Source organism: Athene cunicularia (assembly GCF_003259725.1).
Source record: "Athene cunicularia isolate RWA chromosome 1 unlocalized genomic scaffold, athCun1 chr1_part2, whole genome shotgun sequence".
In the NCBI taxonomy this organism is placed as follows: Eukaryota; Metazoa; Chordata; class Aves; order Strigiformes; family Strigidae; genus Athene; species Athene cunicularia.
Window position 1 is genome coordinate 16,877,806 of NW_020799092.1, and position 12,871 is coordinate 16,890,676.

Sequence of the window (12,871 nt, forward strand, 5' to 3'; positions counted from 1 at the left end):
ACTCAAGGCATTGTTTGTTAGGGAGCTATTGGAAAAGTTTCCTGATGGGGAAATTGTGTGATCTTACCAAGGCAGAGGAGCTCATCCCAAGTGAACATTCAGTGTGGCAGTGGAGCCACACGGTTTGTGTGTATGCCAACTCCCGTTGGCATTTACATGTTGTTGTTACATTTCTTACTGCTAAAGGCAGTGCCAAGGAGCTCTGACCACTGACCCTGCTGTGTGAGGCACTAAATGAGTGATAAGTGAAGAGACCATCCCTGTTCTAGGGATGTTGAAAGCCAAGTGCAGAGCAGCCTCTGTTGCAGCTTTGCAGGAATCTGCTTTGCAGGAATCTGCTTTGAGCCTGGGTGAGTCATTCTTTGGCCAGGGACACAAGCGATCGTTAGTTTTTCATTATTCTCAATCCATAACAGTTAACGGATGGATGGATAGATTTTGTTCCTTAGGCTGGTAAATTTTCTTGACAGTGTTGCAAGGCTGCTCTGTGTCTAGAAGTGAAGTGAGTGTTTGTTCCAGTTACTAATGAGGAAGAGAAGCCAAGGGGGTTTATTGTCTGGGGAAAGAGAGCCCGCTAAATGGTTAGCAATGAGCTGCCCTGAGTGTGTACACATTGAGTTGACCCAGAGTTCACTCCTTGCCTCAGGAACATTGCCAATGTGGGATAAATGGAGGGAGAGGAAACTGTGAACAAACAAGATGATTTTTTTCCCCCCTTTTTTTCCTCCTTCTGCCCAAAATACTTGAACAGTGAAAATGAGAGATCCTTTTGTTCTTTACTGTTTGTGGTGTGGTGGATTGTATTTTTTTTAACGACAAGAACCTACTAAATTTCCCAAGGCACTTGGTCTTGTTGCCAAATGCTAGGCATGACAGGGCAGCATCTGGCAGACTGGCCAGGTGGACAGATTTGAGAGGCTTAAGATTTTCCAAGTATTGCCTACAAGATGGTGATCACGCCTGTTGTTATTGCAGTGCTGCAAAGCAGGCAGACCACCCTGACAAGTGAGGAGATGGTGCTGCAGAGTAACAGTGTAATTCCTCTGCTTTTTATTTAATAACTAAGACTATTGTGGGGCAATAAAAAGAGGACAGAGGCTGTTGCATTGACTGGGTAGCAGCAGTGCTCAAAAAAAGAGGGACAGTCGTTCCATGAATGATAGAAATCATGAGGCAAACAGAAAGGCTTATTTTTGTGACTGTTTTACCCCCTCCAAGTCGTTGTCTTCTGAAAACAGATCAGTAGCAGCCTAACATGGCCCACCAGAGAGAAGGAAAACAGTGGCTGCAGTGCAGTGTCTTTTTGGACTAAAATGTTTTCTGTCCCAAGCTGGGGACGTTGTGACAGTGTTGCATTCACAGGGACCACTTTGGTCATGTGGCCTTAACACAGGTTGTTCTAAAATTGTTTTTGTTTTAGCCTTCTGTGAGGAAAAACATCTGAATCTGCTGAGATTTTGACAACAGTAAAAGCCTTCATAAAACACGCTCCATATTCAAGTCACGTTACAGCAGTTGGTGCTGAGTCAAAGATAATTTTTGTCCTCAAAACCCATCAACTTCTCCCTGGGCTTCTGAGGCGTAATGCTATCTATCACCCCTCTTTCCATTTCACAGAAGAGGAAACTGAGGCTGTCCTCTGAGAGCTGTCATGTCTTGCTTCTGCTCTTCTGGATTTCAAGGAGAAACATGTATGTGTATAGAAGGAAGAGAGGATGCTGAGCACAGAGCAATGCCTCTTCCTTGTGTCTGTCTGCAGGTGACCTGCTGCCCTGCTGTGTGCTGACATGATGACAGCTAGCAAGGTGGCCGATGTGAGCAGCAAGTCTGAAAGCGGTGTCTGCAAGTCTGTTGAGAGGTGAGAGCTTTCTGTATTTCAGTGCTGGAGTGCTTTGTTTGTGTTTATTTTCCCCAGTAGAAAGAAAAGCAAAGGAAGGAAACATTCTATCTGCTCTGCACTGTCCCCCTCTCCTCATACTTTAAAAGACACCCTGTAGGTCGTGGGTGGTTTCATTGCCATCTCAGAACTGTGATGCTTTGCATTTTAGCATGCAGTTAGACTGATAATGTCCTAGACTCACAGTGCTAGAAGAGGTCTGCCTCAAGGCAAGACTGTTTGTGCTGAGTATATCCCTCTCAATGTTTGCCCTGCCTGCATTTGAAATCTTCATCACTGGAGACTCCACAGACTCCTCAGACAAGCATTACTGTCCCCACTCATTGCAGGTTTTTCCCAGGGTCCAGCCTTGGTTTCTGCTGCACAGTCCACCACCAGTGGCACTGCAATGCCCTGCTTCTTGGGAAAGGCCATGGTCGTCACAGTGCCAGCTCTTACCAAAAGCACAATGGTTGTCACAGAGACAGCCAGGAGTTAAATATCTGTGAGGCTAAGGAAGAACCGTATCTGGCCTGAGGCCCATTTCTGCTCAGAAACCCATCCCAGACTCAATTTGCTCTACAACTGAGTCTGCAATGGCTGCCAGCCTTGCTTAACTCCAGGACAAAGCTCAAGGCCTGCCAGCACACAGAGTATCCACATAGATGCTCTTACAAAAGTGCTAAGTTCTGGAAGAGACACACTTAATTTAATGGAGAAATTTCCTGAGTTGAACCTCAGTGTTGGGATCATGGTTAAATGGGATTAATGATACGGGTTTGCATCCCCGTAACTACCTTGTGTTGTCCTGGTGCTCTTTCCCAAGCCCTGGCAAACCCCAAAGACATGTCTAAGTGCTTTGGCTCAGAAACGTTTTGTGTTAGAATAACTGTTCAGCTGGAACTTTTCTATATTGATAAAATAGCACAATATTAATATTGTGATACCACACACTTGGAACTCCCTAGACTAAATATATTAGGGATTTTTGGTGCAGTTTGGACAGTGAAGACATTGAATCCTTTGCTCTGAGGATGTTGAATCTGGTGTCTGTATGCTATGTCACGTGCTCTAGGCCAAGGAAGTGTGCCTGGGTGGATGGAAGCCCAAGCCCACATGTGGCCTGGGATGGTAAGGCCATGGGAATGTGATAATAAAAGCGCAGTCTTTATCCATTAATATGAATTTGGGGAACATTTGGATGTATTGAGAGAGATCCTCTGAACAGGCACCAGAGGAATGCCAGCTATATCACATGTTTGCTTAACAGCAGCAATTTTGCTATTGTTTGCAAATGGTCCATTTTGCATTTATTTGTAGTGGACCTGCTTAATGCCCTGACCATGTTGAAAACTCTACTGTGCTTCTGAACACAAATACACAAAAATGCTGGTGAACCTCTCATTGGTATCTGATGTTTAAAAAATACCTCTCTCACCTGCCACCTATTTCTGTTACAGAGAAGGACTTTATTTCAAACTGTGTCTTAGTTGTAACAAGAGGAGAGCATTGTGTTCTGGCTAGAAGGACCTTTTCCCGAGCATCCTCCCCCATAAGTCCATCTCTCAAGTGCTTGGTTTGAGCATCCTCTGCTGTTACCAGCTTCATGAGTAGGGCTTGTGGAGCTGATGAGCTAAACCAAGGGTGAGCAATAGTGGTGAATGTTTCTTTTCTTTTTGTCTTTGGTGTGTAGGATCAAGCTTGCAGATAAAAACAATACAGCAGCTGTGAAGGAATTAGAAAGACCTTCATGTGGATTTTTGAGTGAGATTTGTTCTGAAGGTGCCTCTGTCACCCTGGGTTTAACACCTGAAGCTGAACTGGTTTCTTCTATGGTAAAGAACCCACTGGGAGCCTTGGAGAACTTGATACTGGATCCAAGGCTAGACTGCTTTCAGCAGAACATGCTTAGTCCCAAAATGATCATCAGTGACCCATCTGTGGATCTGAACGTTAAAGAAAACAGTAAAATCATCAGGAGACAGATAGGAGGCACTCAGAATATACGGTCACCTGGAAAAATTGGCTTGAGGAACAAGTCATTCAGTATCAAGGACAAGATTTCAGAATGGGAAGGGAAAAAGGAAACACAGTCTGCTCCTCGCAGAGAGGAGGAGCAAGAAGAGGAGCACAAAGTGCCCTGTGTAACTGAGAAGACAAGAAGGGAAGCACTGGTGACTCGGAAAGTGGAGACCAAGAGACTTATGAACTGGGAACTGGAGTGCAAAGGGGCAGGCAAAGAGAATGAGCGGAAAGCAGGAACTCAGAAAGGCACAGGGCAGGCAGCAGAGCGAAAGGGGGAAGCACAGAAGGATGAGGAAGTGGAGTCCAGCCCTGGAAAATGCAAGGAGGTGAAAGGTGGGAAGTGGGAGGTACAAAAGGAGAATCTTTCGGTGCTTAGTCAGGTCAAGAAGCTAGAGCAGGCATTGAAAGAGGGCTCAGCAGAGCTGCAGCCACAGTTGCCTGGTACTTATTATTCCCCACAGTGCTTGCAGGAGAAGGCATCACAAGGACACACTGCTCCTGAGGGCCATGAAAGCACATGTGGGGCTGAGCTCAACAAAAGGCTTCTTGGCTTGGACTCTGAAATCAGTGAGCCAATTTTTGGGACTCTAGAAGAGGTAAGAACTTCTCATGTGAAATCAAAGGATTGCACAGTGGAGAATGTGTACACAGAGCCAGGGGTGCCAGAGAAGAAACCCTTCATCAACCCACTGCCAAAGCCTCGGCGGACTTTCAAACACGAGGGGGAAGAGGACTGGGTGCCAGCAGCTAGGAATAAAAGAAACCTACCCCCTCTTCCATCCATTCCTCCCCCTCCTCTACCCTCCTCTCCTCCCCCATCAGCAGTCAGCAGGAGGCTGTGGAGCGGGAAGCACAAGAACAACGCTGACCACAGGTATTCAGGCTGTGTTTCCCAAAGGTGTTGGTCTTCATGGTGGAGCCCTGCCTTCCCATATCTCTCTGGGAGAACTGGATCTTCCCTATCACTCACCCAGAGAGCCTTGCTGGCCATAACCAGCACTCAGTCATCTCTCTGAGAACATACGAGCGGCCAGCACAACTTCACAGGATAACTGTGAAGGGATAAGTCATGGCAGATTTGGGCTTTAAGGTCACTGTATTACTTGGCTTAACCTTCAAGCCCAAGATTGAGGGGTTTGGGGTTTTGTTTTGTTTTTTTAGCAGAAAATCTGTTTATTACAAAATGACTACAGCTGGTCTGGAACAGAGTCTGGAATGATAATCTCTAGACACTATCGCAGCATTTTCGCTGTTCATAGTAAACCTAGTCCTCTAACTGAATCTGATGTGTGTGTATTCTTCTGGGGTTCTCTTTTACCTTTTCTCCCCTCCCACATGTTTGTGACACATTTTGGGGTGGGGAGTGTAAAATGCACGGCTATTTCTAATGCCTTCTGCATAAACCATCACTAAAAATTCCTGGCTTGAGTGCAGGAAGGAAAATCAAAACTTTCCAACCTTGTTAGTGGGGGACACTTAATTAAGTTTTTTACCCTTTCTACCATCCTGCATGTATTTTTCCTCTACTGCTCGAAGAGAGCTGATTTTGGGCCCCCCTATTCCTGCTGAGGGTGGGATCTGTGCTGTAAATGGGACCTCTTATGGCCTAAGGTTCTGTGCAGTGTTGCAGGATGTGCCACTTAACACTTGCATCTTCATCGTGTGCTATTACCATGACAACCGAGATTATCTATGGCATCCCCAAAATTCCTTTATTTGTGTGGCTGATAAAAATAACTGATCTCAGTGTTTTACTATTTGATGCTTTATATGGGATGAGGCTGTGAAATGTTCTCTCCTTGTTAATTCATTTTGCCAACTGTGTGGCATGTTGGAGAAATTAATTAACTGTGATTTGGTTATAAATGCTGGTTAACTCTCCTTTTTGCTCCTTCTCCCCTCCTATCAATGGTGCAGGAAGTCATATGAGTTTGAAGACTTGCTGCAGTCATCATCTGAGAACGGCAGGGTGGATTGGTACGCGCAGACCAAGCTGGCCCTCACACGCACTTTATCTGAAGAGAACGTCTATGAAGACATCCTGGGTAGGAGCTTTGGACAGGACATACTGGGTAGGAGCTTTGTACAGGGAAGGGATTTGACTGCTAATGCTGAGTAACTGAGAAGACTCAGGGTCAACACACACTCACTGGACTTGCTGAATAAAGTGTGTTTATTATCCAAATACAAACCAAGACACATTTTACACAGATTATTGGCAAGTAATAAGAAAAAAGGACAGAATATTTCAAAACTCATCAGCTTCAAAGATGAACCTGAGGCAGGTGGGAACAGCTTTTATTTTTTGCTGGCACCTCTCCTCTGTCTCCCTTTTTGTCCTGTGGACTACTTCTCACAGCTCTGGTCTGTCCATTTTGGTGAGGTTGTCACCGCTGAGGTAATGTGAACAGTCTGAAAACATAACCTTGAAGTCAGTTTCCATGGTTCAGAAATAGGATTGTATATGGCTCCAGGTACTACTGAAATTAAGAAACTAGGTCCCACAATCTTTGAAATTGAGTTTTATTTCATTCTCTAACTTTGATGGCAGATCAATGTCACTTTAAAGATTATTTCCTGTAACACTCTCAATTTATGTAGTGTTTTTTAATATTGTGAGTTAGATGGCCTTTTATGGAACATAGAATAGAATCATCCCTCCTGAAAAAGCCTTAATAGGTTTTAGTAGCTCTAGGCTGGTGCTTGCGTAAAGGTCTTGGCTGAGTTGAGCAGAATAGGAAGAGAATAGCTGCATCATCTCTTGCCATGCAGCTGTATTCCTACAAAGGTGGTCTGTGTTGTTTGGCATGGAAGGAGCTGTGCTTTCTCAGGAGCAAGCCAGGCATTATTATTTTGATATGAGTAAAACCTGATCATACTTGGGTAGAAGGATTTCTCAAAGGAATCCTGTTCCTGTGGGACTGATGGCAGACAAGGTGATGCCAATCTGTCCTTTTTGACATTTTTGAAGCTGACAGCCTCATTTGTGGAACCGGGGACCTTGTGTTTGTTTTTTTCTTGTGTTTCCTTGGGGGGCCAGATGAACAGGGAGTGTCTGAGCATCTGCTGGGATTTTTTTGTGTTGGGGCATGGTGGGAGGTCTCAGAAACCACTGTGTAAGGGTCACCTCATCAGCTGGAATAACAAGGATAGCATTACAGAGTAGCTATATAGGCAAATCCATCCATTCAAACACAAGCACACCCCTGTGTCCCCAGCTTGCAGGGAACTCAAATACCAGGATGAAATTCCTCTCCCCTCCAGCTCTTAGTTGCAAAGATTAGAAGAAAACAATGTTATGGGTAATTGTCAGCTAATGGGTCGTGTTTAGTTTTTTTTCTTGCTGCATGTTTAGGCTTTGCCTGGAGTCAGTGATCTTTAATTGGTTCCTGCAGTCCTGTTGGTGTTACCATGGAAGCTTGGGAAAAGGGGTGGATGAGGATAACTCAAAAAAAGCTGCAGTTTTGTTTTTCACAAGACCACAGGCGGGTATAGTCCACAAAACAAACAATATGTGAAAACCACACCAATGGAGGGGGAACCAAGCCTTCAAGTCACACAGATTCCCTTCATGTGCTATCTTTTTACCTGTTCGCTGTTGCTTATCTGAAATATTGGAAATTGTACTGGGCATAGAGATGACAAGGTTTATTTGTCAAAAAGAGGGAAATGGTGTTGTTTCTTCAGACTGAGGCTAATTGGACATGCCAATGGACATACCCCACTGAGGATGGGGTAGGCAACAAAGCCCAAGTGTGTTCTTTTTTCTCCAACCTACCCAGTTATGTGACAGCTGAAGTATATTTTCACTACTGAAAAGTGCCATTGGAATTAGACAGTGGAGCCACTTTCAGGGACAGGAGCACATTTGCTGACAAAATGTTCTTGCAGACTTACTTTGCCAGTGTCACACATGCTTATCTTTCCCTCAATGAATTCAGATCCACCACTGTAGTACTGGTTATCACCAAGCCACTGTAGAAGACAGTGTTGGAAAAGACTTGGGTTTCTGTCCTTGCCTGAAGACTTCAGCTGCACTCCTGCCCCAGCAGGGCAGGCAGGTGGGAGCACAGCAGTTAGACAGATCCTACAGCCATTACCAGTCCTTGTTCCAGAGGATTGCAACATCACTGACCTCCAGTCTTTGCTCTCAGCCAAGCATTACATGACTATAAGAGAAAGGTTGTTTTTTCAAGTCCCAACTGTGGGATGGCATGAAACGATGGCAATGAAGAGAGAAATCTTGTAACAAATTGCCTGCCCATGCAGACACTTGGGCTAGTTATTGGTTTCTTAGATGGTTGGATGAGGATGTCACAACCTGCTTTTTCAGAGTTGTGTTCTTTTTGAACACACCTATGTTTGCATTTCCCAGCACTGCTGAAAAGTGGGATGTAGGAAGTTCATTATATGCAATCTTGGGTGTTTAAAACTCGGATTAGTTGTGTGCCTCATCTCAAGAATCAATGGAAAGAAAGGGACACCTCTGTGTGATCTTTCAAGCCTTGAGTTTTTGAGGGGATCTTAGGTAAGAATGATCTGAATGTTCCTTCAGAGGTGTCCATCCCTGCCCATCCACCCCCCTCCAAGGAGACAAACATCCTGACTTTGGATGGCCTGGGTTAGGTGAGGTGAATCCTTCACTCTTTCTAAAGTGGGGCGTGTGAGATTGAGGCATCTGTGATTGGTAGGTATGTTTGAAAACCTAGACAGTCATCCATGTGGATTGCATCTTTCTGCAGAGTCAGCCCAAGAGCAGTGCATCGCTTCAGCCCTGATTCAGTAATGAGCAGAGGTCCCCCTAAACATGGGGTTTAAACAGAGGAGAGAGGACCTTTATGCTAGCCTTCAGCTCTCAATTTCATTTGGACAATTTTACACAGAGGACTGGAAAGAAGGAAATACAATTATGGACTGATGTGCATGAGAACCTCACAGCTTCCCGGAAGGCAGGGAAATGACCTTGAGGACTTGCTGGGTCTTTTCCATCTGTAGTATCTGTGATATGTTCCTATGGCTGCATATGTCAGTGTCAGGGTTTGGACACTGTCCAGCAAGCAGCTGGACTGCTGAGGCTATGGAGAGAATGAAGCAATTGCAGGAATGCTTGAGAACAGGTCTTTATGTCTGATGTGGGAGGTGGGAGAAGGCCAGCAGATCCCCAAAAGATTTTTATGGCAAACCTCAATAATTTTCTGTGCTTACAGTCTTGCTTGTGGCTTTTTGCTGCAGATCCACCATTGAAGGAAAACCCTTATGAAGACATTGAGACCAACAGCCGCTGTTTGGGGAAGAAATGTGTCCTGACCTTCCCAGCATCCCCCACCTCTTCTGTACCCGGGACTCCTACTAAGGTACTTTGATTCAAGTGGCCATCTGTCCTGCTCCAGAAAGTTTTGGGTGAAATCCAGGATCTGTGTGGAAAAAGTAGAGTTTTGCCCATTTGACTTTCATCACATCAGAGTTTCTTCCTTTTTGTCTTTTACCACTGGTCAGAGTACAGTGTGATAAGAGGATGTTTATTGCCTTTTTGCAAACTGAAAAACACCATTCCTTTATATAAATAGTTTGTTGTCTTCCACTGTCTACCTTCCCCTGGGGGGAAGACTTTTTGTTAATATAGTGCAAGAAAACTCTTTTTGCCGTCAAAGAGGGTGTTTAAGTGCTTGTGTAATCAAGCCCTGCAGTCATCTTGGTTCAGTGTCAGTGGGCAGTGCACAGCCTGCCCATGCTGTTGCCAAGATGCCTCTGCAGCCCCCTCCCCTAGGATGCCTCTTTTGCTCTCTGTTGACACTGGTTGCTGGGAAGTAATGCAATGCCAGTCCCCTGGTTAGGGGGCCAATACAGAAGAGGTGTCCCCACCAGCAACACAGCTCACAGCCTGGTGCCATCTTCCTCCATGGCAGTGAAACTAAAAGAAGTAGTAAAACATGGATCAGCACCTCTTGCTCAGGACTTACCATGGCCAGCTGAGCTGTTTTGGTTGATTCTTGTCTGTTTAGATAGTCCAAGCCTGGAACAGCAGGGGCAGTGTGACAGCAGAATTCATCTTGGCCACAAATGGGTTCAGAGCAGATAGCAGGGATCTAAACACAGTTTTCCTGACCAAAGAGTTTCCCCATGCTCTCCAAGTTGTAGCTGTTACCTAACATTTTCAAAAGTTTGACGTGTGGCGTTTCTTGAAGTGTTGCTCTTTTCCAACCAGCTTACTCAGCAACTGAGGTTTCTTTGGATAATTCAACACTTAAGAGTGAAAATTGTTCTGTGGTTCTTGATCCATTCTCTTCTTTGCTAGTTAGGTCTGGAGCAGCAAGAGACTATATATGAGTATTGGGATAAAGTTGATTTCCCTCAGAAAGCTTTTCATTCAGCTGTGCACCCCGATTTTCCACCTGTGCTATCAAAAGGGGGCTGCAGTGTTACACAGAAATGTCTTTCACCATAGATATTGTTGCCAGCAGGAGACAGTTAGTAAAGAGCTGAATGGGAATAATTATGTTACACTACAGTGCTTTGACATCTAAAAGCTGTGATGTGCGTCAGTCAGAAAAGTTCTGTAGCTCTCTTGGCAACAATGGGTTTTCAACTGGAGTGTGAATCACGCTGGAGAGCCTGCCCAGGCTAGAGGCTGATGGGGAATGGATCTGGACAGACTTTCAGTAGTAGATTATATCACTACTGCAGGATGAGATTCTTCAGTGCAAAGGCTCTTCCCAGCCTTATTTTAACACCTGACTTCTCTGTGGGTGGTAAGCTTTTTTGTGAGTGGAGCGTTTTCTGACAAACCATCCAGAGACACCTGAGCTAACCTGAACGAATGAATTGGTCTGACTAATACTCTGCTGAGTCTGTTGATGGAGGAAGACCATTATGCTGCCTCAGCTACAGTGCTGTTGTGACTTGTTCAGAATTAGCTTGGATGCCTCTTCCCTAAACCACTTAGTGCCAGGTAGATACATCCTCTGGCAGTGTGGATACAGTGCCCACCACAGAAGGTGCAACTTAACCGTGTCATAACTGCTGGGAAGTTCTGGAGGAAAAGACAATAAGAGTTCTCATTGAGCATCTTTCTGGTGAGAAGTGGTTTGCCCTTCTTTATCTGGAGCTGAGCTTTGTGCTTCTCTGATGCTGTTTTTGGTCAGAAACTTTAAGAACTTTACTCAGCACAACTACTATTGTGCTCCCACTGAACTTCTGATGAGCTTAGGAGGAAGCCAGTCTCCATAACTGTCTATCATGGCATTTCTTGTACCCTACTCTGAAATATTTAATTCTGGCTTCTGTCAAAGACAGCCATACTGACAGTACTTTTTGTCTGGTCTCACTGCTTCTCTGTTCCTCCTCCTGGCCAGCTGCTCCTTATCCCAAATGCTTGTGGTTGGCTGGTTGGTTAGTCTTGTCTTGTTTACAGTCTCAGCTTCTGGATTACACAAGTCCTGGGAGATTTTTTTCACACTGGAGGAAGGCTTCTTGGCCAAACCCTGAGATTGCATTTTGGTCTGGAATTAATATGGGATGGTTAAATTGCTGGTCGAGATAGCCCTGGTGTAGCCCGGTGGCTGAGTGAGTTCTTTGCGCATGCAGAAATCCATGAGCATTCTCAAGTCTGTTTTGCTAGCTGAGTTTTTTACCTGATGTACCGCCATGACAGTGTTAGCAATGAAGCAAAGGTATGTGAGATACTGTGTTCGTTCATTTCATCTCCTCCATTTCCAGTTGCTTTCCAAGCCCATGTTTTTCCGACAAAACTCAGAGCGGCGGAGTTTCAAACTGCCAGACATACGGAAACTGAGCCGTGATGGGACTGGGTCACCATCCAAAATCAGCCCTCCCTCGACCCCCAGCAGTCCAGATGACACCTTCTTCTCCTTGGGAGACCCACAGAATGGCAAGAGGAGAAGGAAGATTCCCAAGGTAAGTCTAGAGATTTTTCTCTTTTGCTTGGCTTCTTCTAGGCAGGAATGTGAGTATGAGACAATGTTTTCTTTAGTTTCCAGTGTAGCATCCCTGCAATATAGCTGTTGTCCTGGCAGTTGACTTGACTTGTGTTTAACCCCCTTTGTGCCTGAAGAAGGCTCACAAACATCTCTGCAAGTTTTGAAGAAACTATGTTTCCATCTGAGATGTCATGATTGTCAGGAGAGATAAAATAATAATTAAAAAAAAAGGCATTTTAGTTTTTACATAAAAGTTGAAGCTTGTCAGAGGGGAAAAAGCAATTAATATTTTTGAAAAAAATGTACCGCATCATATTTCCATCCTTGCTTGATGGATAAGACAGACAGATGTTGTCTGTGTGTTGTGTTGTTGTTCCCTCTTGGCAATCTGTTGTTTTTCAGTCTGATTCTTCATGCCTTGGCTGATTCTAATTTAAGGTAGGGTGTGATTTTAGGTGAACAATGAAAATACTGACATTTGAGTGACAAAAGGAGTCGTCTGTAGTCAGGAGTGTTTTCTGGAGCAACATTTCCTGCTTCATATTTGGATACAGCATGACTCCATTTCAATTTTATTTTCTTTCAGATCTAGCAGGAAGTGTATTCAGTCCAAATGAGGTTTGGCAGGAGTCTATCTATTGAAAGTTTCAAATACACAGTTATAAAAACACAGTTGCTTATTCCAGTCTTTGCAGGACAAGCAGAGGCTACCAGGATCTGCCTGTGGTGATTTTTTTCTGAACCCACAGTTTTCATTTGGGGAAAAAGGGATGTGTTTGTGTATCTTGTTTCCTGGTTGCCAGATCTGTGTTCATGTTTGCATGTCTGATTTTTGAATGCCCTCTCTGTATACCTCAGCTCTTCAGGAATGAGCCAAAGACTACAAATGTCTTAAGGTTTTCTTTCCTAGTGTGCCTACACATCTGTACATGTGCTTGAACTCTATCAGTATGTTCACACATACTTTTATGTCAGCTGAAGGAAAGATTGCAAGTATATATTTACCAGGCAGTGACACTGAGCAGTCTTGCAG

The 12,871-nt window shown here is 44.6% G+C and overlaps 1 protein-coding gene across 2 annotated transcripts in view; it reads left to right on the top strand.

Annotated features, from left to right (window-relative positions):
- Window positions 1-1,753: 1,753 nt before the first annotated feature.
- DENND2A (DENN domain containing 2A) overlaps window positions 1,754-12,871 on the top strand; it is a 36,191-nt gene continuing 25,073 nt past the window's right edge. Inside the window, exons 1-5 of one of the 2 annotated variants that reach the window (XM_026866296.1) lie at window positions 1,754-1,858; window positions 3,570-4,775; window positions 5,819-5,973; window positions 9,134-9,255; window positions 11,618-11,815. In XM_026866296.1, coding sequence (XP_026722097.1) covers window positions 1,788-1,858; window positions 3,570-4,775; window positions 5,819-5,973; window positions 9,134-9,255; window positions 11,618-11,815 — 1,752 coding nt within the window. In that variant the 5' untranslated portion in view covers window positions 1,754-1,787. The remainder of the gene's footprint in view (window positions 1,859-3,569; window positions 4,776-5,818; window positions 5,974-9,133; window positions 9,256-11,617; window positions 11,816-12,871) is intronic. The other variant, XM_026866305.1, reaches the window with a different exon arrangement.